Here is a 25806-nt window from a genome sequence, read left to right on the forward strand (position 1 = left end):
AGAGAGTGGATATTGATGAGGAAAGGTGAATCCAAGATTCAGGGAAGACTCAGATTCTGGTGGGCAGTAGATATGATGGGTGAAATACCTGAGACATGGGGAGCCCAGTGGTTGCAGGTGGTCCAGCACAGGCATGGAGAGAGACAAGAATGAATTAGAAGCTAGAGAGACAAATGTGGACTCAGAGGTAGTGTAAAGAGGAAGGAAACAGGAAAACTTTGAGACAGGACTTCAGAGTTAGCAGCATGAAGTAAGATGAATTGGCATCCTGTAGAGAAAATTTTGGTCATGAAAAAGATGACTCCTGGTCTTTTATTCTTATTGATTCTTCTTTAACTTAAACACTGTAAAAAGTTTGAGACAATAATGTGCAAAACACTCGATCTTAAAGACAAATGTAATGCAATAATTTGGGCTCTTTTTCATAGCAAGATCAGATTTCAGTGTGAGAATTAGATTTTAGGTCGGTAGTTAATGTCTAGGTGGTTGGCGCAGGGGGCTGGGGTGTGGAGGGGCTACATGCTGGGGCTTAACTGTGAATGTTGAAAGAACTTAGATTCTACATAACAATTTACCACAATACATAAGATTATACTTGTTTAGGAGAACTTGTTACTAAAATCAGTTTTGTTTTCAACGGGCTTTAAGAAAACCACATTGAAATATGTGGTTATGGATAAACAGATCCTTATTCCTCTGAATAGACTTTTTTGAGCTTTTAATATGTCTTATTGTATTTCTTAGTCTAATTGTCCACTTTCCATTTGTCTCTTTACAACATCCATTTTGAATATTTTCATATTTATTTTAATTAGAAATGTATTTTGTAGGAAGCTGTTCTTGAATATCCATGGAGAACCAGGTTTGTTCCTTAATAGAATGCTCAATAACACATATAAATGTGTTATTTTCTTGAAGATCTTTTAGCTTTGCCTTCTATTTAGGAGGCAGATGTGCAGTACATGGGCACACGTCTGAGTAGCATGATTTCTGCAAAGCTTTTGTTCAAGTTTTTCTAAATACACCTGCCAAAATTCACTGAAGACTAACCTCTGGGACTTGAAAACAAAGGGGGAAGAAAAGAAAAAAGGCTCCTTTTTGTTCCTAAAGCTGTACTGGGCTTTTATTTAGTTGAGGTTTGAGATCTAAATGACACTTCCCTGGTGTGTGTATGCAAATAATTTGAATGAGAACAAAGAAACAGGGTGGTGGGGGCACCTTGACACAGGTCCTCAGCCTTTCATATTTAAAATATTGTCAGAACCTGCAGGAACAGTATTGGACCTAGTGTTAAGTTAGAGTTTTTGTTTGTTTGTTTGTTTGTTTGTTTTGGCCTCACCACAGCATATAGAAGTTCCCAGGCCAGGGATCTAATTTCTAATTGGAGCTGTAGCTGCAGTAATGCTGGATCTGTTGGGGGACAAGTAACTGAAACCACCCACCATGGCCAGGCAGATAATAGCTGCTCGAATGAGTTGTAACCCAACAGGAGCCCCTGATAAGGAACTTGGTGCAGCCCTGAAGACTGCCTGGGGGGAGGTGGGAGGGGCCAATAGGAGGGGGAAGACGACCAACCTCCCAGGATCCTTGGTGCTGGGATCCATCATGGCCAAGAGCTGCAGGTGCCACCAAGAAGGACCCTGAGCCAGACCAAGTCCTGGCTGAGCAAGATGACTGGTGAAGGACAACCCAGAAACTAAGCCCTTTCCCATAAAACCAAAGACTGTGGGCCACATGGCAGAGCAGTTCTCCCGGGTTCCCTTACTCTGCTGCTCTCCACCCAGGGGGCCCTTCCCAAGAAAGTCTCTTACTTTGTCAGCACGTGTGTCTCCTCGGACAAAATTCATTTGCAAGTGTTAGACAAGAGCCCATTCTCAGGCCCTGGAAGGGGTCCTCCTTCCTTCAACAGGTCCCTAACCCACTGTGCCAAAGGGGGAACTCCAGTTAGAGCCTTTTTTTTTGCTTTTTAGGGCTGGACCTCTAACATATGAAAGTTCCCAGGCTACGGGTCGAATCAGAACTGCAGCTGCAGGCTTACATCACAGCCACAGCAACATGGGATCCAAGCCGCATCTGTGACCTACACCACAGCTCACGTCAACACCGGATCCTTAACTCCCTGAGCAAGGCCAGGGATCTAACCCTCATCCTCATGGACGTTAGCTGGATTCATTTCTGCTGCACCACAATGGAAACTCCCAGTTAGAGCCTTTTTTTAAAATTTTATTCTTTTTAGTTTGGTTAGTTTCAAATCCAATGGCAGAAGGCTGTGTGTATGTGAGAGAGAGGGAGAGAGAGAGAGAGAGAGAGGTGGTAACTACTTAATGATGACGGTGGGGAAAAGTAGAAGTGGCTAATAAAGCAAACCTCCCAGTGCTTAGTTTACAGTTGGGAAGAGAAGGTGCAGTGAAACAGATCGGTCTTGAGGTCTGAGGCTGTGACATTTGGAAGCCAGAGTTCCATTTTCTTTGAAACTGTGAATAAACAGCTTGGAAATAATCTTTTTTTTTTTTTTTTTCTTTCCTGATACTGGTTTTATTCCATTTGACTTAGGGCACAGAAAAGCAAGTGTTGATTAAATTGTCTTGCTATAATTATTTGCTGAAGTATATTAGTTTAAAAATATTTTGGCTCCTAGTACTTGATTTCAGTATAACTGGGACCCAAGCTTATATACAAGTCCAGGGATCTTTCTGAAGATGTGGTTATGGCACTACCCTCCTGGTTTAAGTTCTGTCTCAAAGAACAAAATTTAGGCATGTGTTTATGCAACTGCATAGCATCTTGAGGGACCATAGCAATGTGGAAATAAAGAAGACCAAAGAAATGAGGCTTTTTCAGACCTTGCTGTAGCAAGGCAGTCAACCACCGTCACATACTTGTGGCAAGAGACTCAAGATGGAAAGAGTAGGGAAGCCTCATAGTGGGAAAAAAGAAAGGCCCCAGCGGAGGCAGTTGGCATAGAGACACTGCAGGCAGCCTAACTGGAAGCAGGGCATTCTTTGGTTGGGAAACATATTTGGCTTTCTCTGGTTTATCCTATGTTAAAAGCAGGGCCAATCATTGGGAAAGATGTCTGTTATTAATCAAATTCCGTGCTTTGGGCCAATTTTTACACAGGCTATTGTTTGGCTTCCTGGATCAGTTGCTAGAGATAGTGCTCTGAATTTCTCTAAGTCCTACTTACAGAGAATTGGTTGGCTTCCTGGACTGGTTGCTGTGGATAATGGGTTAGAGTTCTATTTTTATATGTGGTCTGGCAATTTTCCATTTGTATGTTCAGTCTCTCAGTGATTGCTTAATACAAATGTAGAAGGATTAATTACATTCATAGAGGACAAATTGCTATTTTTTAAATGAATACTACTTTTTTAGACATGTGGCATTGTGAAGTTTTTAAAATATTTTAAAATGTAGGACTGTCAGATCTTTCAAATTAGATGGGGAAAGTTAGACAGGACTGGTATTGTCTCTGTTTTGTAGTTAAGCAAAATGAAGCCTCAAGAGGAGAAACCACATGCTCAGCATCATGGGTCACCATCCATATGGCCACAGTAGTCAGGGCACCAAGCTGGACCCCCTTGGGTTCCTGACCCAGCTCCTCACTATATTACAAACTACTCTATCTGTGCCCCACAGATTCAAATAATAAGCAACCAAAGTGTGACATGTGTCTTATCACACTGCTGAAAGTCGATGAGTAACTTGCATGCAAAGAAAACAAAATGCAGGAGTTCCCAATGGCTCCATGGGTTAAGGATCCAGGGTTGTCACTGCTGTGGCTCAGGTCTCTCCTGTGGCATGGGTTTGATCCCTGGCCCGGGACATCCCATGCCACATGTGCAGCCAAAAAAGAAAGAAAAAGAAAGAAAGAAAGCAAAATACAGATTCTCTGAACTATTCCTATAATTTTCCACTATAGTGTTTCTCAAATATTCTTTATTTGAATTTTAACCTGGTGCATTTTACTACTTGGGGTTGTTCAATAATCAGATTCTTGGAAAGACGCTTAGCTCTGTGCCACTTGAGTACATTTGTAACATTGACTTGATTCCTTTGTTCCATTAGGAATGTTGTATTTCCTAGACACATCGCAAAGATGCCAGAGGAGTTGGAGAAACTACTCTATAAATGAATTAATTAAATGCCTACTGAGCAATATGCTAAGAGCTAGAGGCACTAAATGGGGGTTGGGGGAGCAAATCCCAAGACTCAGATCCTGCCGTTAAAGAACTCAGGGCCTTTTGAGAAGAACACATGTACAGAAAAATTCCGTTAAGACAAAGTCAGTGCAGAAATGACCGTTTCTCCATATGCCAGGCACGGAGTTGGGGGAGCTTCAGAGGCTACTTCCACTGAGTGACCGTGACTGAGGAAGGAGCTCCCCTGGCAAAGACAGGGTATAGAGGTGTTCACAGCAGTTGAGGTGGGAGACAGTAGTCGTGGCAACAGCACTGTTTTTGTTGGAGGGGGAGTGGAGAGGAGGAGGCTACAGCCAAATTATTGATGTTTCTTGAACAGAATGTTTAGGTAGGAAGTGAAAAAGTTAGAGAGGCAGGGAAGAGTGAGATGGTGGAGGTTCTTGTGAGTCATAAGGAGCTCAGACATACTTCTGTGAGTAACAGGAGGCCTCTGGAAGGATTTTTAGTCAGAGTTACAATACGAGCAGATTTGCATCTTTTTTTTTTTTTTTTTTGTCTGTAAACACTTCTCTATGTTCATTACAGACTGACTGTCACATCAGTTCTCTGAAATAACAGCATTCTGAATGTAGCAAGTGGGTATTACTCCTAAACCATCTCTATTTACTACATGTGCTTTTTTTAAATTAGGAAGTTATTTTGTCTTTTTTAATTTTTTATCTTCCATTGGCTAATTTTTTTAATTGAAGTATAATGATTTCCAATGCTGTGTTTTAGATGCACAGTAAAGTAAGTTGGTTTTATATACACATACATACACATATATCTATTTCTTTTTCAAATTCTTTTCCTTTTTCCCTTATAGGCTATTATAAATTTGAGTATAGTTCCCTGTGCTATTATACCATAGGTTGGTTATCTATCTTATATATATTGATGTGTAGATGTTAATCCCAAACTACATGTGCTTTTATTTTTTTAATTTAATTTTTTTTTTTTTTTTTTTTTTTTTTTTGTCTTTTGCCTTTTCTAGGGCCGCTCTCACCGCATATGGAGGTTCCCAGGCTACGGGTCGAATTGGAGCTGTAGCCACCAGCCTACACCAGAGCCACAGCAACATGTTATCCGAGCCTCGTCTGCAACCTACACCACAGCTCACGGCAATGCTAGAAACCCTAACCCTTAACCCACTGAGAAAGCCCAGGGACCGAACCCGCAACCTCATGGTTCCTAGTCGGATTCGTTAACCACTGCATCACGAAGGGAACTCCTACATGTGCTTTTAAACACTTATGTACATGCTTTACAGAATGGCTAGCACATGGATTCCTTCAGAATCAAGGAGACAAATTGCAGTAATTCAAGGGTGATGATTAGAGCTTGAACTTGAACTAGAATAGTTGTGATAGACCTGATACAAAGTGAAACAAAAAGGAGAGCAAGATATTCAGAAATAAAGCCTGTGGAATTTGCAGACTGATGGATTTGGGGAGGAGAAGTTAAAGAAAGAGACAGATAAGTTTTTAGCATAGATGGTTGGCTGGACAGAAGGGACCATTCATTAGTTTAAAAAATGGTGTCAGTCCAGTATCTGAAATGCTAACTTTGTATTATCCGAGGGGCATCCACGTGGACTCATCTAGCAGGCAGTGGAACACATGAGTCCAAAGCTCAGGAGAATGGTCCAGGCTTCTGATAAACTATTTAGAAATCATTAGCCATCAGACAGACAATTGCTAGTTGAATCCTAGAGGTTAAACTCACAGAAGGAGTATATATAGAATGAGAACAATCACTAAGCTAGAATATTGGGGCAACCAACATGGGAAATTCGTGGAGGAAGAGAAGGTACGAATGACCAGAAATGGTGTTAGAGAACATACCACAGGAACACGGGCCACCAGGAAGCCAAGAGAACTGAAAATATGAAGAAGAGAGTAATCAGAGTTATCAGATGGCTTAAAAATACCTTATACACTTGCCAACGAAAGGCACCAGGTGATTTCAGCACAAGCATTTTTATTAGAGTGGCTGGGCTCAATTCATGTCACAGTGTGGAGCAGAAGGAATGAAAGATGAGAAAGTCAAGAAAGCAAGTATAAAATGCTCTTTAAGAAGCTTCCTTGAAGATTAGCACAAGGGAACCGTTACTAAAGAATTCTCAAGATTGACTGAAGTGCTCCACTTCTAAGGAGAAAATATTTCCCAGTGAGATTAACCTTCACAGCTTAGAAAAGAGGCCCATGGGCTCTCTGTCCTTGTTTTGTTTAAACGTTGTAATCTCTAGCACAAGTCAAAGTTTCAAAATATGTTTATAAATATATATTTATATATATAAATAAGTATATACATACAAAATATATATATATATATATATACACATATTTTATAAAGTCATTCTTTAATTTTTTAAAGGAATCTGGGAAGGGTTTGACTTTTGTTTAACAGGATGCAATTCTGATTAATACACAGAATCAACAGAGGAGCTGAAAGTCCGGAGCCATAGCACGGAGCCAATACCAAAGTTGGACAGCAAAGAGAGAGGACATCATGGGGCATCTTCCTCCAGAGAGCCTATCAAAGCTCAGGAATGGGATGGAACGCCTGGACCACCAGTGGTCACCAGTAGAATGGGAAGATGCTCTGTGAGCCCCACCTTGCTGGCAGGAAACCACAGCTCAGGTAAGAAAGATGATGATCTCCTGGATGGTAAGTCCTCATGTTTCTAGAAACTGCTTTTATGCAGTTATTATTTAGAGAGCCATAAGCACAGATATCTCTGTCTCTACTCATAGAGACAACAGTAGCCCTTCATACAACAGGAGGTAACAGCATGTGGTACACTCCAGCGAGCATTCTTCACATAGATGATGGAGAAGTGAACAGTGCTTTTTGGAGCTGTGCAATGCAGCAGCCCTGAGAATTTCAAGGGTCTTATATTAAGTTTCTTTAAAAAATAAAAATGAAAATCCTAGGGGCTCATCTAAAGTGATTTTCATTTATAAAGTTGAAGTGATTTGGTGTTTATGTCTCCTTTGTTTAAAAAAAAAAAGATTTTAACAACTGGGGAAAAATGAATAGAAAGTAAAATTGAGGATAAAAATGTAGCAAAGATGATCAGAAAGCAGTAGAGAGAGTAACTATTATGAGGTATCTGATGTAATGAGCTAAAGAGAGTAACTGGACATTGGGCAAGGTACTAAATTTCCATCTAAATCAAAAGAGTTAGAAAATTATAATCTAATACACCTTTAAAGTTCACAAATTGAAATTTAAATCAGCAATGCAATTTCTCATTGTTAGTAGATAAATGTTATTAAACATCAATTTTTAAAAGGCAGAAAATGTGTACTTTGAACTGACTAATCTACATGATGGATTCACATAGAGCTGGCAATTGAAATAAACGACAAATATGCGACCTCTTGTCAGTTTTCAGGTTTCTATTCCTCAAGAGTGTTAGGGCTCTGAAGAAAAGACCAATCCTTTAATGTTCTTTTCAACTCTGATACTTATCTTGGAAAGCAATTAACATGAATTTAGCCTGTGGTCTCTCTGACAGTCATGCATAAGTTAAAATTGGAACAGGATGAATGATTTCTGTATTGGGGAAAGGGTGTTTCTGGAACAGTACACAGGCAGAGGCAGAGCTGCAAGGTCCTTTGACTTAAAATGTAACGTAAAGCTTTATTGATGGAGCCATAGCAGGTATCATCTGGATAACCAACTTACCAATGTGAGATCAAATCTTGGAGAAGGGGTATTACGTGAACTTAGCAGAAATATAAAAATATATGTTTGTCAGTAAAGTATAAGTAGCTATAGGTAAGTGTATGAGAAGAAGATACCTGTGCATTTTGTCAAAAAGAAAAAGAACATAGGGAATACATGGTATTTTGTAGAAAAAGAAGCCTCTCCCAAATAAGGTTAACATCACATTCAACTGGGAATTATGATTAGCTTTATGCTTATTAGTAGTATATTTTCTTTTTTTGTCTTTTGTCATTTTAGGGCCGCTTCTGTGGCATATGGAGGTTTCCAGACTAGGGGGTCTAGTTGGAACTGTAGCTGCCAGCCTATGCCAGAGCCACAGCAACACCAGATGTGAGCTGAGTCTGTGACCCACACCACAACTCATGGCAACACTGGATCCTCAACCCACTGAGCAAGGCCAGGGATTGAACCCGCAACCTCATGGTTCCTAGTCAGATTCATTTCTGCTGCACCACAGCGGTAACTCCAAAAGTATATTTTCAATGATTGTCTGAGTTTGTACCTGTTCTATCCAAAAGAAAAAAAAATGAGCAGTATCTGCTCCTGCTGTGACCATGGATGTTTTTTTATAAAATCTGGAAACATTAGCTGAGTGTTTATTATGTGACAGCCATTGTTCTAGGATCTGCAAGTACAATGATGAGTAAGACAGCCTCACATTTGGGGGCTCAAAGACAAGTGCAAGAAAGATAAATGGATCATTGCAATAGAATTTATTGTATACAAATGATATGCATGACATAGAAAGGATAGATTAATTTTTCTTGGGAGGGTATAATTTCAGGAAGAATAATCAGAAGCTTTGGGTGGATAGATAAACTAATCATTGCTTGAGGAGCTAACATTTAAACTACACCTTGAAGAGTTGCTCATGAGAAGTTGCTCATGAGAAGGTTACTGAATAACGAAGTCTCCTTCTAAATGAAAACCTAAAATACTACGGGATGGAACCTAATGTGTTTGATATGAAGGGCTGGGGAAGGTGACTGAAGAAACCACAAAGTAGGTTGGGACAAGACAGCAAGAATCCTAAAGGGCCTTGTGCATTAAAACAAATGCTTTCGGCCACAGAGTACCAATTAACAGTGGCTAATGTAGTAATGGCCTCTTTTAACTCCTCATAGCACTGGATCTGGAGGTAGTCAGCTCCAGGAGCTTTGTAACTGTTCAGTGATGTCACTGGGACCCAGGAGCCTTCTGTCCTTCTCACTCTTCTGCCCCGCTTCCTGGTTACGTTTGTGATCGTAAGCTGAGGAGAGAGTTCTGGACCTCATACTCCAGCAGACCCCTCTCTTTTATCGAGTTGGTCACATCTCTGAAACATCCTCTACATCAATCACTGCGTGAAGAGGAATGGGGTTTCCATGAGTGTATCAGAGGACCTTTCTCTCCTTAAATGAAGGGACCTTTGCCTTATACCTGGAAATGAAATCGGGTACTTGCTGGGTAATGTCGTATTTGCATAAGCACAGTTGTCCGCCTCATCATGGTTAAGTTTTGAACGCTGCGTGGTGGATTTTTATAGTCATTTAAATATCTTTAATATAGATATAATGTAATTCAGTTTTCAATGTGAAAGATCCAATGACGACGCCAAGGCTTCAAGCAAGAATGACTGGGAGGAGTTCCCGTCGTGGCGCAGTGGTTGACGAATCCGACTAGGAACCATGAGGTTGCGGGTTCGGTCCCTGCCCTTGCTCAGTGGATTAAGGATCCGGTGTTGCCGTGAGCTGTGGTGTAGGTTGCAGACGCGGCTCGGATCCCGCGTTGCTGTGGCTCTGGCGTAGGCTGGCAGCTACAGCTCCTATTTGACCCCTAGCCTGGGAACCTCAATATGCTGTGGGTGCGGCCCTAAAATGACATCTGCTCCGGGACATCTAACTGAGAAGCTGGTAGACAGTTGGAATTATGAGTCTGTAGTTAAAGAAACTTAGTGGTATTAGAGATGGAAACTAGAGCCCTTTGGCATGGTTGGTACCCTAAGACTGGGTAATTCTAAACTAGGAGAACAAGAAACTGAGATGAAAAGGGAAACTGAGTTTGGACCCTGGGGAGACCAAACATTTCAAAGTGTGGACAGAGGAAGAAGAATCTGTGAAATAAATGGAAACAAAACAATCTGATACCCACAACCGAAATTTTACTAAGAGTGCTTAATATGTTGCATAAAAATGGGTAAACTGTAATGCATCTTTGACACTTTGACATGATTCTTCTAAGAAATTCAGAATGTAAAAAGAATTTATAACATACTTTCATTTTTTTTTCTCCACTGCAAACTCCTGAAGCCTCTCTTTTGGCTTATGTCATCTAAAATCTGTACTTCTGAGTCTATGAGGTCTATTTGTAAAGCAGTAAATTGTCTAATGACCAGAAGAAATAGCACAAATATCTTTAGTTCCTCACAGTCTACATCTTAGACTATGAAGGAGGTAAATTAAGGTGGAAAAAGACAAGATTTTTGTTACAATCTTGATAAATCATTTTTGTATCCATATGAAAACAGACGTGGAATGCAGGGGCAAATGTAGAGTCAATGTCAGTGCCAGTTAGAGCTTCTTACGAGAAAGGGCCATATTGGTGGGAACACTCAGAAGAGCATTAAAAGTGCTTGAACTTTAAGAAGTTCACACCTCCCAAATAGATCACTGTAATTGTATCTATCAAGCCGACCTCTACACCAATGTTGAGGGGAAAAGGAGAAAAAGAAACATTTATGGTGGTAGTTTAAATTTTTCTAAAAAGAAAGAACCCAAAATGAGCCAGTTCTATACTAGAAAATGTCCTAGTTCCACTATGAAATTCCCTCACCTTTGGGGGGGTTCTACACAGGTGGTTCATTCCCTAAAGAGTAACTCACAGCGAAACGGCCTTCATTCAGAAGAGGCAAATGACTATGTGAACAGAGCATTTTGGACTTGCTGTTTAGAAGCAGAAGAGAGTGAGTCTGTGTTTACTCCTTATTGTCTTCTCTTCACACCTCCTCTTCATGACTGGCTCCTTGGCACGAGGCCACTGAACCTATGAATCCCTGACCTACACTGCACTAAAACTGTGACCGACCATCCTCCCTGACCAGGGAAGTACTCAACTCCACGCCTAACCTTCCAGAGAGAAGATTTCACTAATTCCACCCTTTAACAGATAACTTTCTGCCTTTGGTTCTTTCTCTCTCTCTCTCTCTCTCTCTCTCTCGCTGACACACACACAAACATATGCACACACACACTCACACAAACGGCTGCTAGTCACAGACTATTTGCTTTAACAAAAGTAGTTGAGCCACTTGAGATGGTTGTTCTTAACAGCTCTTTTGAGGCATGGAGGAAATGCTGAAGGAAAGCAGGGGAGCGTGTCAGGAGATCTCAGTCCTAATTAACAGTGCCAGTGGTGGCCGTGGTACTTTATTAAAGTCACTGTTGTTTAGGATATCAGAGATTCCCCAGGGGGTGATTCTTGAAGGCATTAGAGAACTGGGACCCAAATGCTCATGAAAATAATGGGAAAAAGTAGAAAGTATACAAGTAAATATGGTATTAGAAAAATTTATATTTCCATCTCTAAGTCAATCAAAAAATAGTTTCCAAGCAGTTGTATCCAGCTCTGTTATGATTTCTGGGGGACAAACACACACACACACACACACACACACACACACACACACACACACTATAGGGTATTAAAACATAAAATGTGGTCTCTGCCACTCAAAGATCTTACTATGCTTCTTTATGACATAAAACTATTGAACATAAATGAATCAGATTGTAATTAAATGTATTCTTTTTATTGTTATCTACTTTCTACTATATGTTTAAAAATCATCCAAGGAACAAAAAAATGAGGACCGGCTAGAAGAAGGATGGAGGGTTTAATGGGAGACATTGAGTCTTAAGCCAGGATTACATCAGATCTTTTTTAAACTCATATATTACAGTTATTAACTCAGTAGAAATGTATAGAGAGAACTTTCCACATGGGATGAAGAAGGTGAACAAAGTCTGACACAAACCTCACCTGACTTGGCCTTGCCAGGCCAGTCTGAATGTAAAAGAAATTTTAGAAGCAAACCAGAAGTCCTTCGCTGAATGCTATGACTGAAACCGTCTTTAAAAGCCCTTAGTGTCTCTGTGTTCAACCTTATGTATTTCTGCTCTTCTAAGAAGGTCCATCATGAGTGCAAACTGAGATGCTCGGTGACAAAGTGAGTCAGAAGTGGCGCCTCCTTCAAAGCTGACATGTTTTGCTTGCACATGACATACCTGGGAATGTCCTTTGCTCCCACTGAGGACAATATTTTCCCTGAAACTTTTGGTCTAAGTTATATATTTCCACACTTGTTAGAAGCATAAATATGAGGAAAGAAAATCTATTGCAAACTCATGAACATCGGGATGGAATGATGGAAATGAAGCTGATCTGGAAAGCACAGGAGCATCTCAAGGGGTCAGACACTATTTAGCATCAATTGATGCTTGCCGTGAGAAATGCTCACCCCGAATTCCCAGATTTAATTACTCTAACATGAAATCTCTCAATTTTTAAAGAGAGCTCAATTTTCATAAAAAACATTGATTCAAATAATTGCTTGCTCTGATGGGCAAGACATAAAGGATGTCAGTCTGCACTTGCTGGCTTGTAAAACCATTTACTGGAGGCATGCACTTGACCCTGAAGCATAGAGAGGCTGGGTTACAGCAGGAGCAGCAGATGCCAATAAACATCCTGCCCTCCTGGCTTTTTATTTCCCAGAAACTGCAGCTCCTTGAGAAAGCTATGCTAAGAATAAGAGGATGGATTAGAGAGAAGCACATAGGTTGTGATAGTCAAGAAAGTGGGAGAATTCCTCATCTCTGGAAGAGGAAGAGAGGCTGGCATTCCATGAATAGTAAGGACCCATGGCCTAATCCTTTCTCAGCATCCTGGCAAAGTGGCACAGTCTCTGATGGGGAAGGAGGGCATTTTGGGTAAAGTTTGCAAGAAGTTTCCAGCAAGTCTGGACCTTATGCATTATGGTACCAAACTCCAGAATATGGCATTTTTTACTTCCCAGGAGTATTTATGCTTGGAAAACAGACTCCCCTGAATTTGCCAGTATGGGCTAAAGACTAGAAGGGCCATCTCGTATGTTCTGATCTGCAGAACAGTGCTGGGCCTTTTCAGGATCCATTGAAGAGAAGCATTTTCCACCACCACTCATGGGTTAGCCATTCCTACCCAAAAGGAGTCTTGTCCACACAAGTTCAGAGAAGTGGACAACATATGGATTTAATTTTACTTGAAGAAAACAAAGAAATATATCATTTTCTCACATTTGTAGAATGATAGGGTGATTTTTACACTAATTATAAATGCACATTTACAGTAGAATACAGTCATTGGGCACTGAGGTTTGGGCATTCAGAAGATCTGGATTTAAATCCAGATTCTGTTTTTTATTAGTGATGACATTGGGCTTCATCACCTCGTTGAGCTTCACCCACAAAAGATGGATGATAATGGTACCTGCCTCATAGATAGTGCTCTGCATTAAAGGTGAGAATTAAATTAAGCGATAAATATTAACACACTTAGCGTGGTGTCTGGAACATGGTGAATAGTAAATAAATACTTGTCATTAGTATGCTTCTGGATACCTTTGCAGATCTTTATAGGAAAGCTGAGAAAATCACTGGTCTGGGTAATGAAGATAAATTTCCTCTGCATAGTGACATTGGAGCTGGACCTTGAACAGAATTTAGACACAGAAGGTAGTGAGAGAAGTGGACAAAGGTCATGGGTTGTTCTGGGGGGAAGGTGAGTGCTCTGCCTCCAGGGTGGCACTTAGAGCATCAGTACCCCAAAAGAAGGGTTATAAGACATATTCAACTCTAATTCATATTCCAATCATGTCTTTGAAGCTTGGAAAGATCACAAAGATGTTAGGGTGTTAGCCAAAAGCCTAAGACTGGATACCTGAGAAGAAGGTTTAGCAGAACTGGGGCTGTTTCATAGAAGGAGCGGGAAACAGATTTTGGAAAGGAAACTGCAGTTGAAGCCAAGAGTGTCATCTTTGAAAACTGATTATTATCAGTTGATGTATAAGGAAGATATCTTCCACTTGAATTTCTGAAACTTATTTACCATATTTTAATTGATAATGCTGGATTGACTGGCTATTTGCTAATAAACCCCATGGCACCCATAACTCAAAAATATTCATATCCAGCCCCTCACTAAGCCTACCCCCATCCAGGAAGAATCCCATGCACACAAGCAAGTATCGAGGATGAAAAACAGACAAGCAGGATGAATTGGGCAGCATGACTGGGAACTGTGAAAGAATATTTATGACAATAATTCCTGGCAAAGCATAATAAATCAATGTAATTTTCCTTTTTTTTTAAGTGCAAGTAAATCATGCTTTATGACAATGTTAATAAATTAATATTTTGATGCAAATAACTTGAGGAAATTATGTAACACTACTGTGCTCCAGTTTCTCTATCTTTACTGTCACCGTGTAGGTTATTTTGAGGATTAAACACAGAAATGTAAAGGGATGTCTGGTACAAATCTGGCTTATGATAGCTAGTAGACCACTGTTCATTCTGGTCATATTCAATTTTACTAGAAAGGTCTCTGATTTCTTTTTCTAGGAAGACTGAATGTTTCCTTTGGAAAGCTCGGCTCGTTGCAAATATAAGGTTTTCTTTAGTTACACAGAGTATAATTGGCTACAGGATGACGGCTAGTGCAACAGCCCATGTTTCATTTATTTGCATTTTCCAACAAAGATTTTAGGCCAGTGTAAAGGCATTTTTGGATTCTTTTAAGTCTGCACTTATGAAGTTTGGAGAAAGTATCAGGTGTAGACTTTACAACTTGGTTACTGCATTATATAACAGCTATGAAAAAATAAACTTTTTTGTTTTTTTTTGTTTTTGCTTTTTAGGGCCATACTGGTGGCATACAGAAGTTCCCAGGTGAGGGGTCAAATCGGAGCTACAGCTGCCTGCCTACGCCACAGCTGCAGCAACATAGGATCCAAGCCACATCTTCGATCTGCACCACAGCTCACACCACAGCCCACAGCAATGCCAGATCCTTAACCCTCTGAGCAAGGCCAGGGATTGAACCTGCATCCTCATGGATCCTAGTTGGTTTCGTTAACTGCTGAGCCACAACGGGAACTCCTGGAGAAGTAATCTTCATTCCTCACAGTGTTTCTTTTCTGCTTGGTAACAACGAATGGGATTTAAAACCACGTTAGCAAGGATATGCGAATAACAAGAAAATATCAACATCTGCAGATGTACAGGTTTCTTTAATAAAAACTCAACTTGACATGTATCCATCGTGTTTTTTTTCTGGCTGCACCCACAGCATGCAGAAGTTCTTGAGTCAGGGATCAAACCTGAGCCACAGCAGTGACCATGCTGGATTCTTAACTGCAAGGCCACTGGGGAGCTCCTCATTCATCTCTTAATTCAGATATTCATTCCCATTGTGGTTTTTTTTTTTTTTTGGTCTTTTTGTCTTTTTAGGGCCGCACCCACAGCATATTGAGGTTCCCAGGCTAGGGGTCAAATAGGAGCTGTAGCTGCTGGCCTACGCCACAGCCACAGCAACGCCGGCTCTGAGCCGCATCTGCAACCTACACCAGAGCACATGGCAATGCCAGATCCTTAATCCACTGAGTGAGGCCAGGGACTGAACCCGCAACCTCATGGTTCCTAGTCGGATTCGTTTCAACTGCGCCATGACAGGAACGCCTCCATTGTGTTTATTTAACAAAAATTTATTGAGCATCTATCCTGTGTCATGCAGGAACTAGGTGCTGGGGGTGCAAGGGGCACAAGGTAAATGTGGTAGACCAGATCCCACCCTCCCAGAGCTCCTGGTCCAGCAGAGAAAACAGAGAATAAAATACCAGATTTCTTATGAATGTTATGGGGGGACATGCTGGACCCGATCATATGATTTATTCACTGTCATTCAGACAGGCTTCTTGGAAAAAGTGGTATTAAATTTTGTGCCAGCATGACAAGTAAAAACCAGGCAATTAAGAGGGGATAGATAGCGTGTTCTCTACAGGTCGCTCCCAGAAGTGTGGATGAAAAAGGTAAACTTTTAGAACCTGATCAGTAGTAAACATTTTAATATGGCAACATAATTCCCAAACCCTATCCTCTTCTCCCTCTTCTGTATTTTTCATGTGGCCAGGGACTTCTGGCATGCTGTAGTTGTCCCAGTTATTCCCAATCATTCTCCTCCTCCTGTATCTGTGTTCTTTGTAAAGTGCTTTAATAGCTCCTTATCAAGAAGTGAGGTCTCTTTCCTATGCCCTAAATCTGGCTTGGCTTTGCATCTTCCATTGACCCATCAAATGCAATGGAAGTGACCTTGTATCTGTTCTGAGCCTTAGCCTCAAGAGGCCATGAATGCTTCCACTTGCTTTTTCCAACCCTACTCCACCATGTAAACAAACTTGAGCTAGCCTCTTGGAAAATAAGATACATATGGAAGAAAGCCAAGAGTCCTTAGCCTTTAGCCAGCCAACCCCCAAACACGTTAGAAAGTGCAGCAAGAAATAGCAGGGACACCTACCTGACCCACAGCCAACCATGGGTGCATGAGTGAGCTCAGTCCAGCCCAGAAGAACCATCCACCTGATCTATGGACTAAGAACAAAACCAAGTGAGTGTCATTTTAACTCAATGAGTTTAGCCATTGTGTCAGTTTTGTTCATTTCCCTTAAATGGAAATAATTTATTACCATTATTATTATTATATGAGTTCAGCATTCTCATTGAAAAAAAGTCGAAGAAATAAGTGAAAACCCACTCTCCCATCTTTTGCTCCACCACCCCACTTCTCAAAGCATCGCCTTTGGCTGTTATAGTTTCCTGTGAGGAGCCTGTGTCTTGATGGAGACTATGAGTTCCGTGACATTCATTTTTATTATGCAATAGGAAGTGCAAACCAGTCTGGTAGAATTCAGGTCCCCACTGTCATTCGGGCTTTGCTGTGGGGTATTGACTAACTTCCTGCTTGGCTCCGCAACAGCCGCAGGCAGCTGTGGGCTTTCTGCATCTATGATCCTCCAGGCTGTCATTCTTTACTATTGGCTCAGGCACCAGAACTCAGTTCTCTGCATCTGCTCCTTCCTAGTTCTAATTGGGTACTGGGTTATTCCTCAGGGAATACTGGCCAGCTCGGTTGCTAGATTCTGCTCACTAATTTCACACTCTAGAGTTGAACTCTCCTTTTCTGAATTCTAGTAGTAAACACATAACAGAATTCTCCCTTGGAGAGTCTTTGGAGAGTGGTGTAAGGCATATCCCTAATTGCCTTGCTTTTATTTCTCTGCGGAAAACTAGGACTCCTGGCTGCTAGAATTTGTGTTCACCAGAGAAACAGTTTTATTTGCATTTCTCCTGATACTGGTGTTATGGATTTAAGAAACAACCAGAAAAGGAGAACTTGGTCTTAACCATTTTAAATGGGCAACGTGTGTCTTTCTGGGGTTTGAACATGAACAAGCAGGGTATAAAATTCGGCCAGCTAATTATGAAATGATGGGGGGTGATGCCTCTCGGGTTCCAAGGCAAAAAGCCAGAGCACAGAAACAGACCTTGGAAAGAAGGTGTTCAAAGTGACTGTCATTGTTCTTAACTGAACTCTTCTCTATCCTAGGAGAGGGGTTAGAGGTGGAGAGGCTAGAAACCAGCTATGAGAGAGACTTTGAAATAACCTGTGTGAGTGTGTGTGTGTGTGTGTGTGTGAGAGAGAGAGAGAGAGAGAGAGAGAGAGAAAGAGAGAGAGGTGAACATCTATTTCTTATTGAGGAGGGATGAGAAGGGAGAAATGCCCCCCCCACACTCCCCAATGAAACATCAAGAGAGAGAGACTTTCATGGGACCACATGGAAATCTTGCAATCTTGTGATTTGTTTCTAGTCATTGAAGGGACACCATTTCAAAAAGAAGAAGAAGAAGTACGGGAGGTTAGCTGGATAGCCTAGGGACACAGAGCAGATAACTGCTTGGCAAGTAAGTCTCCAGCCACTGATGACAAGTTGAAGAGGTGAGTAAGGTGTGTTTCCCATGGACTGGATGAGGCCATGGAGAAAAACCTTGGATAGCTGAGGTCACGTGACTGCCCGGAGTGGCAAGGACTCTGCAGGACAGGGCAAGGTCCATCCACAGGAGGACCACTGAGCCAACACCAGATCTTCTGGTGAGAGGTGGCCTTCAGGGTACTCAGGAAAGCACACCAAGAAGAGTGTTCACCTCTCTGTCCTTCCCTGCTATGCCAGAGTGTGAGACACCACAGCCCATGCCAATGCCTAGCAAAAAGACCTTTCCTAGCGCCTCACCTCTCCTTCCTCCTACGTCCACCCTCCTGGGGGCAGACATGGTAGGAACCAAGCAGAGGGTACAGGGCTAAGAACCTGGAGGCAGACAAAGAGAAAGACTCTGTGCCAGGAACAGGCCTAAATGGCCAGGAGAGAAGGGCTTTCTTGAAATAAAGTTCAAAATTATAACTAATGTAAGGAACTAGGCACTTAAAATATTAGTTCAATAAGACTTTCTGTGACTTGAAGGAGCCAAAGGATTTTGAGGTCTTCTGTGTTCAAATTAATAGTTAAATAAATCCACAGGTTAAAAAAAAAAAAAAATCAGACAAACCAGGGAGTCCCTGCTGTGGTACAGTGGGTTAAGGATCTAGTATTGCCACCGCTGTGGTGTAGGTCACAGCTGCAGGTTGGGTTCTGTCCCTGGCCTAGGACCTTTCATATGCCATGGATTCAGAGAGCCAAAAAAAAAAAACCCAGAATCTGATGTAATTACAAAATTTTCTTTAAGATTATTGCAAAGTATATTTAGCCTGAATTATGGAATTTAAGTATATCACCCTTGTTGATTATCTGTCACCCATTTAAAATAGTTCTTTAAGTTTAAATACCATGTGTTAGCTTTTAAAATAAGTGCTGTTTCATTTGATCTTCACAAAAACCCATACAGCTGTAGGTTGGTGTTATGATCTGATTATTTAGATTGCAGCTCACAAGAAATCAATTAAATGGCCCAGGCTCATTGATAAGTAGTAGATTCAAATTAAGAAATGGATTTCAGGAGTTCCCATCATGACTCAGTGGTTAGGGGACCCGACTGGCATCCATGAGGATGTGGGTTCCATCCCTGGCCTTGCTCAGTGGATTAAGGATCCGGAGTTGCTGTGAGCTGTGGTGTAGGTCGCAAACATGGCTTGGGTCCAGCATTGCTGTGGCTCTGGGGTAGGACAGTGGCCACAGTTCTGATTGGACCACTCGTCTGGGAACCTCCATTTGCTGCGGGTGTGGCCCTAAAAGACCAAAAAGAAAAAAAGGGATTTCAGGTTTCTGACCTGTAGTAGAGCTCTCTTCTCATAATTTAATTGGGTTGAGTTTCCCTACTTCCACCTTCATGCTCAATAATTCATTCATCTATTCATCCATACATTCATGCTGCTGTTTTTTTCCAATACAAAGTTATCAAGCACTGAGCATGCTCCAGTAGGGGAGATTGCTATTCATCACAAAAATTAAAAATATAGTTGCAGGAGTTCCCATTGTGGCTCAGCAGGGTTAAGGATGTGACACAGTGTCCATGAGGACTCAGATTCAATCCCTGGCCTCGCTCAGTGGGTTAAGGATCTGGCATTGCCGTGAGCTATGGCATAGGTTGCAGATGCAGCTTGGCTCTGATGTTGCCATGGCTGGTGTTGCATAGGCCTGCAGCTGCAGCTCCAATATGACCCCTAGCCTGGAAACTTCCATTTCCTGGGGGTGCATCTGAAAAAAAAATGTAATTGCAAGCTACAAAACCTCCAAGGAAAATGACACTATGCTTCCTCTTATGGTTGGTGTGTAGCATCCTAATCACTTGAGAACTGATGCTGCAGGTGATTCAGGAGCAGGTACAATCCAGGGAGAAGACCCAGGAGGCATGACGATCCTGTGACTCTAGGGTGTGTGTGGGAGAGTGGCTTCCAGGAGAAGCCCGCCAGGGTGATGCTGCACTGGCCGCCTTCAGGACCTGAGTCTTACCTAAAAATGACAGGAGGCCACGTTCGGATTTTAAACTCAGGCATCAGGATTACAAAGCCAGCTAAGCTACGGGAGACAGGATTAGGAAGATAAATGCAATGTCCCAAATAACCTGGCTCATAAATTCAAAGAAGTGTTCTCTCTGCTCCCTAGCCCATGAAATTCTTCTGTTCTCGTGACTGAGAGTTGTTGATAACTGATTGTTTTGATAGATCTAAAAATTCATTCCTGAGTACCTGAGAAACCATATCATACATGTGCTTTTTTTCTCCTAATAAAATAGCAGTATTATGGATGCTTGTCTTTCTTGAGTTTGGCCATTTACTCATCCAGTAAGCTTGTGGAAACACCTGTTTTGAACAGCACCCTGTGAGGGGATGACAGATAACCTCTGCCTTCAAGGACCCTCTGTTCGCTTAAGATAGTGCTTGCTTTTTTACAGTAAGAGAGCATCATTCACCCTGATTCAGGAAGAAAGGACACTGGACTGTGCTCCAGTAGTTTGTAGAGTTTTGTCTGAATTATTAATATTCCTTTTCCCATTTCTTTTTTTTTTTTTTCCAGCAGGATGATTGGTTAAATCTATGCGAGCAGTAGAATTTGGTGATATTAACTGATATGTGTGTGTGTGTGTGTGTTTGTGTATCTACAGCTACCTATGTGTTTTAAGCTTGGGTCTTATGTGATCTGATTTGTAGTCAGATAAATTATTATATTCTATACATAATTACATGTGTGAGTTTACACACACACACAGTCCCTTAACTTAATTTCTGCTAAATACATGCATAGACCATGATGCTCTATACTATTCAGATACCCTGAATGCTTCTGGAACGAATACAACTTGATAGCGATTTCATTCTTGTGAGAGAAATTCTGAATTTCCATCTACTTTCTGTTTGATTCCCTTGGGGGGAAAAAAATAACTAGGCAACAATTCAGATAATGCAGACACTACCTTCATCTTACTTGTCTCTCAGTAGATTAATCTGGTTTGAGAATCACGACAATTTGCTGGCTTGAGTTGTGACAGCCAGCTCCTTGTCTAAAAGGAAATATGACCCTACCCTCTGCTCTCTCTGTGAGGGGTGGGCTCTGACATTGCTCTCACTTGGCAGTTGGAAAGGCCCCGTGGGTCCCCCGCACCACCAGTATCCGCAAAGAATTCCCTTTCTGAGTCTGTGAAAAGACATAGACGACATTACAGAAAAGAAGGGTATATCTGATTTATGCTAGCACAACAACTAGAGTGCTGAAAGCCTGTAAGCAGAGCAGACTATCAACGTGTGTTTGCACTGCCATCTCTTGTCCAAGACAGAGATTGCAGTTTCCCGCATCTTGATTTTTTTTTTTTTTTAATTTTAATTCGTACTGGAATTTTGGGAAAGATGAAGAAGTGGAGGAAAAGGTTTTTTTAATGAGAAATATAGAAATAATTCACTTTTTAACACTTGCTTCCTTCTTTAAAATATGATTTAAAACAATTCATTCAATAAATACTGTCTTTATCAGGGATTAGTTATGTTAGGGGAAATACAGTGAGGAGTGAAATTGACATGACTCCTGTCCTCAAAAAACAAAAAGTTTAGTAAAGAAGAGAATCGGAGGAAAGAAGAAGAAGCAAGTGCACTATACAGAGTGGCATGATTAAAATCCTAGAGTGAGAGGAATTATGGCACTTTAAGAGATTTAATGCAGTGTGACAGGTGCAAGACTGCAGGAGAGGCTGGGTATGTAAGCTAAGCCATGTGTGCCATCATGAAGATGCAGTTTAGACCTCATTGTATTATAAGCAGAGGAACTGAAAGATATTTGCCTTTAAATAACAAAAATAACTAAAATCTTGAGGTCTTATGACATGCTTCTCACTGAGGTGAAATCTATACTTAACTATCTTATTTAGTTCCTATAATCATTTTAGAAAGTAGCTACTTTTATTTCTTTCACTTTACCTGTGAACAGTGGAAACTTACTTAGCAAGGTCTAGCAAATTGCCCATGCTTATTCAGCTAGTTACTGATGAGAGCTTAGTAGCAGCTCTCATGAAAGTGCTATCCGGAGAGCTCCCACAACAGTACAAAAGCACCTTTCATTGGCCAAATTGGGTCACACGTCCAACCTGAGCCAATCAGTGAAGCCAAGGGAAGAGAATAGAATGATTCAGGATGGCCTGAACCACATGGACACTTCTGGAGTCAGTGGAACCATGGAAACTGAAATCAGCGGTGATATTCAATTCAAACTACTGGTCCAGAAAAAAGAGTAAGTGAATTCTGGACAGGTGAAAAGGATAGATGGCCATTACGCCTCCTAAATTGTATTTTAAAATATTTTTTTATTATGCTTAGCCATTTACTGCCAATTTTTTTAATAGCAATTTTAGAAAATTTTAGCAAATAGCACACTTGAGTCAAACATAATCCTACCAACGTCATTACAAAAAAACAAAGCACGGAAGTTACTCAGTTCTTCTGGGCCTCTCCCAGAGAATGAACTAACTAACTAATTAACTAAAGCATAAAAAAGATGACCAGTTACCTTAGTAAATTAGCTTATGATAAATCAAGAGTGTTTTTAAGGTCATATCAATGAATCCAACAGGTTTCACATATGAACATCAAGGAATTAGTGACTCTTGGAGATTGCTTCTCATTACAAATGATGAAAAAGTACCTTGAGAATTTAAATGGCATCCCTCAGGCTCACAGTCAGGTAATAGCTTTTCTTAGACATTTCTGTAGAGGTTTTTCTAGGGCAGCATTTTACAACTGGCTGATTCCCAAATCCTCTGGAGTTTTAAAAGATTTTCCCATGCTTCTTGTGCTTCAACATGCTATTTTCTTCTGTTTCAATTTTTGTTTTTTAAATACTCCACTGGAAAATTAATTGGATAAGATAGTACCTTTTTAAGAGGACTCTTTGGGAGGCTCAGAGTCTATTGAAAGCAACAGCTCTTAAACTCTTCAGTCTCAGAACTCTTTATGTTTTTAAATTTTTTTTTTTTTTTTAATGGCTGTACCCCTGGCATATGGAAGTTCCCAGGCCAGGGAATCTGAGCCACAGCTGTGGCAATGCAGGATCCTTTAACCCACTGCACCAGGCTGGGATCAAACCTGTTCTTCCACAGCAACCCAAGCTTCTGCAGTTGGATTTTTAATCCATTGTGCCACAATGGGAACTTCTTATTATTTATTTTTTAAAAATTCTTCAGTGGCTAATCTTTATTTCCTGGTATGGAAAGAGCCTGCAGCTCCAAAATGACCATGGCTGGCAAAATAAATACTTTTTTTTTCCTTTTTAGGGCTGCATCTGTGGTATATGGAAGTTCCCAAGCTAGGGGTGGAATTGGAGCTGCAACTGCCAACCCACACCACAGCAACACCAGATCCGAGCCATACCACAGCTCTTGGTAACGTCAGATCCTTAACCCATTGAGCTGAGGATCAAACCTGCATTCTTATTGATACTAGTCAGGTTCTCAATTACACAACAGAAACTCCACATTGAAAAAGCAAAAACAGACTGAAAAAATCATAGGTATTTGGCTCCATATACTTTTCTTTATCTGGGTTAAGTCTCCATTATATGTTGACATAAATAATATTTTCCATGAAAAATAACAGTATTTTCCAAAATATTACAAACGGATTTGACATTGTTTTACAATTTTTGCAAATCTCTTTGATGTCCGATACAGTAAGAACCTAGATTATCATCTACTTTGGATTCAATCTGTTGTGATATGTTCCTTTGGTTAAAATGTTTTAAGGGACCCTGGCCTTATACAGATACAGAGTTGAAAAGGGAGGAATATTTTAATAACCTTTTCATATAATTTTGGATATTCTTCTTTAATACTTTTCCCAAACTCAGCAGTTTCATAGGGTTAGTTACATATCAATAAACTCATTACACTTTGTTACACTAGAATCCAATGATCTGTCTTGGACTTTAAGTGTATTTTTATCCCCAAATGATTTGTAACATTGTACTTTTAGAAAATTTCAGTTCACTATGTCATGCAAAATCTTCCATATGTTGACATATTTTGTTATAAAAAGCAATACAGCACATTAATAACGCCACTGATCTCCTAAGAAGACTTTAAGTATTAGGATGCTGTCAAGCTTATAAAGGCAAATAAATGTTTTTTGAAATTTTCATTTTTGAAAACTCAAATTTATCATTGTCAACAAATACTGTCAGTTGTCTTCCTTAAAGCAATAAATTCACTTCATTCATTTTTGCGAGTATATATGCCAAATATTCAAGTCTGTGTGGCAGTGAAAAATATGTAGTTATCAATACCATTTGGTACTCTTGCTTTCATGTGCTAAGGTAGTAGCAGATTTATCCAGCATAGTTTTTGGACTTTTGGTGCATTTGTCAACACAGTTGAAAAAGACAAATAATGCTTTAGTATTTTTATGAAAAAAGTTTTTACCTTGTCACCACCTCCCCAAAGGGTCATGGAGCCCTCCAGTGGGTCTGCTGTAGAACGAATAAACATGGCCATTACTGGAGATCAGCTGAAGATCCTTATCACAGTGGACTTGCCCACATATAGCCTTATATTGATATTGGTCTTGTTCCAAGACCTGTATTACTTAATCTATGTCTGTAAAAGACAATGGTTCAAGGCTTATTCTTAAGGGCTATGTCTATTGAAATATTAAAATTTTGTATTCCACAAAGTCCATACAAAATTTTAATATGTGGTCACATTTTGTCTCAAGATATTTGCTCTTAAACAAACTGCAAAAACAATTGTATTGAGAGGAAGTAGTATTATATTATGTACAGTTTTGATTAGCATTTACATCAATAAGGTGAGTGATATACAAAATTTAAGCTTGGCATTTCTTCGTTATTTAGAAGTAAAGTGTCATGTATTTTTAAAATAGTTAAATTATTTTGCCATTATTCATTCTTAATATCAAGGGACCAAAGAGTTTGGTTTTATTTTTTGTTTATTTTATTTTGACACTGTAACATAACGTTAAATTTTTATCCCCATGGCAGTATATACTTGATCCTGATACAAATCACAAGTCTTAGTTTAAAAACTAAAACAAACAAACACGATGAATCATAGGCCTTTTGCTGTGTAACTTGGCAGATGGATTTTTTTATGTCATGATTTTAAAGATAATTAAGAAACATATATTTCTTGTTAAATTGACAAAATATGTTCCTTTATACATATATACTTTAATTCCTTTTTAATGTGAAAGCAAGTATTTTTTGAAAAGAGCATATTTTCATATTCAGCTAACGTGATGAAGATCTTAAGGGAATTTCAGAAATTATATGTTTCAATAAAAGAGGCTGTCAAATTAAAAAAGCTGTTGATGTACACTATGCTGTGTTGTCATATAGGAAGTTAACAATGTGTTACAGTATCTAGGGCATTCTTGCATAGTAAGCAATACGATTTATATACTCTTTGCATATGACAGTGGAAGGCAATGGAAATCCCAGCCCTTAGATACTCAGAAGGAATCCAGTGGGTACTCCTAACTCCACATGTATGTGATTCTCTTTCTCCTCTGTACAAAGGATTCTTTAATGCTCTTTGTCCATCACTGGATTCTAAATTGTATCCGCCATGCTGCCATCTAACTTTTCTTTAAGTTTTAGATGTTTAGCAGAATTCCAATATCCCCAAGAAGGATTACCAAATGCTCTAGCATCAGTAGACTTTACTGTCTGACCCTTCAGATAACACTAGGATTTGGTCCATAACTACAGGATACTGGGAGTCATCCAGACCTCATAAGTCTCAGCTGCTTCCTTAAAGGAATAAATACTCCG

General features: G+C 40.2%; 1 protein-coding gene across 9 annotated transcripts in view; it reads left to right on the plus strand.

Moving 5' to 3' along the window:
- Positions 1-25806, plus strand: part of NYAP2 (neuronal tyrosine-phosphorylated phosphoinositide-3-kinase adaptor 2) — a 262456-nt gene that overhangs the window by 181486 nt on the left and 55164 nt on the right. For all 9 annotated transcript variants that reach the window (XM_013984554.2, XM_021076251.1, XM_021076255.1 and 6 more), the window contains one exon: positions 6615-6824. In XM_013984554.2, the coding sequence (XP_013840008.2) occupies positions 6615-6824 (210 nt within the window). The remainder of the gene's footprint in view (positions 1-6614; positions 6825-25806) is intronic.

Source organism: Sus scrofa, chromosome 15, assembly GCF_000003025.6.
Source record: "Sus scrofa isolate TJ Tabasco breed Duroc chromosome 15, Sscrofa11.1, whole genome shotgun sequence".
Taxonomy (NCBI): domain Eukaryota; kingdom Metazoa; phylum Chordata; class Mammalia; order Artiodactyla; family Suidae; genus Sus; species Sus scrofa.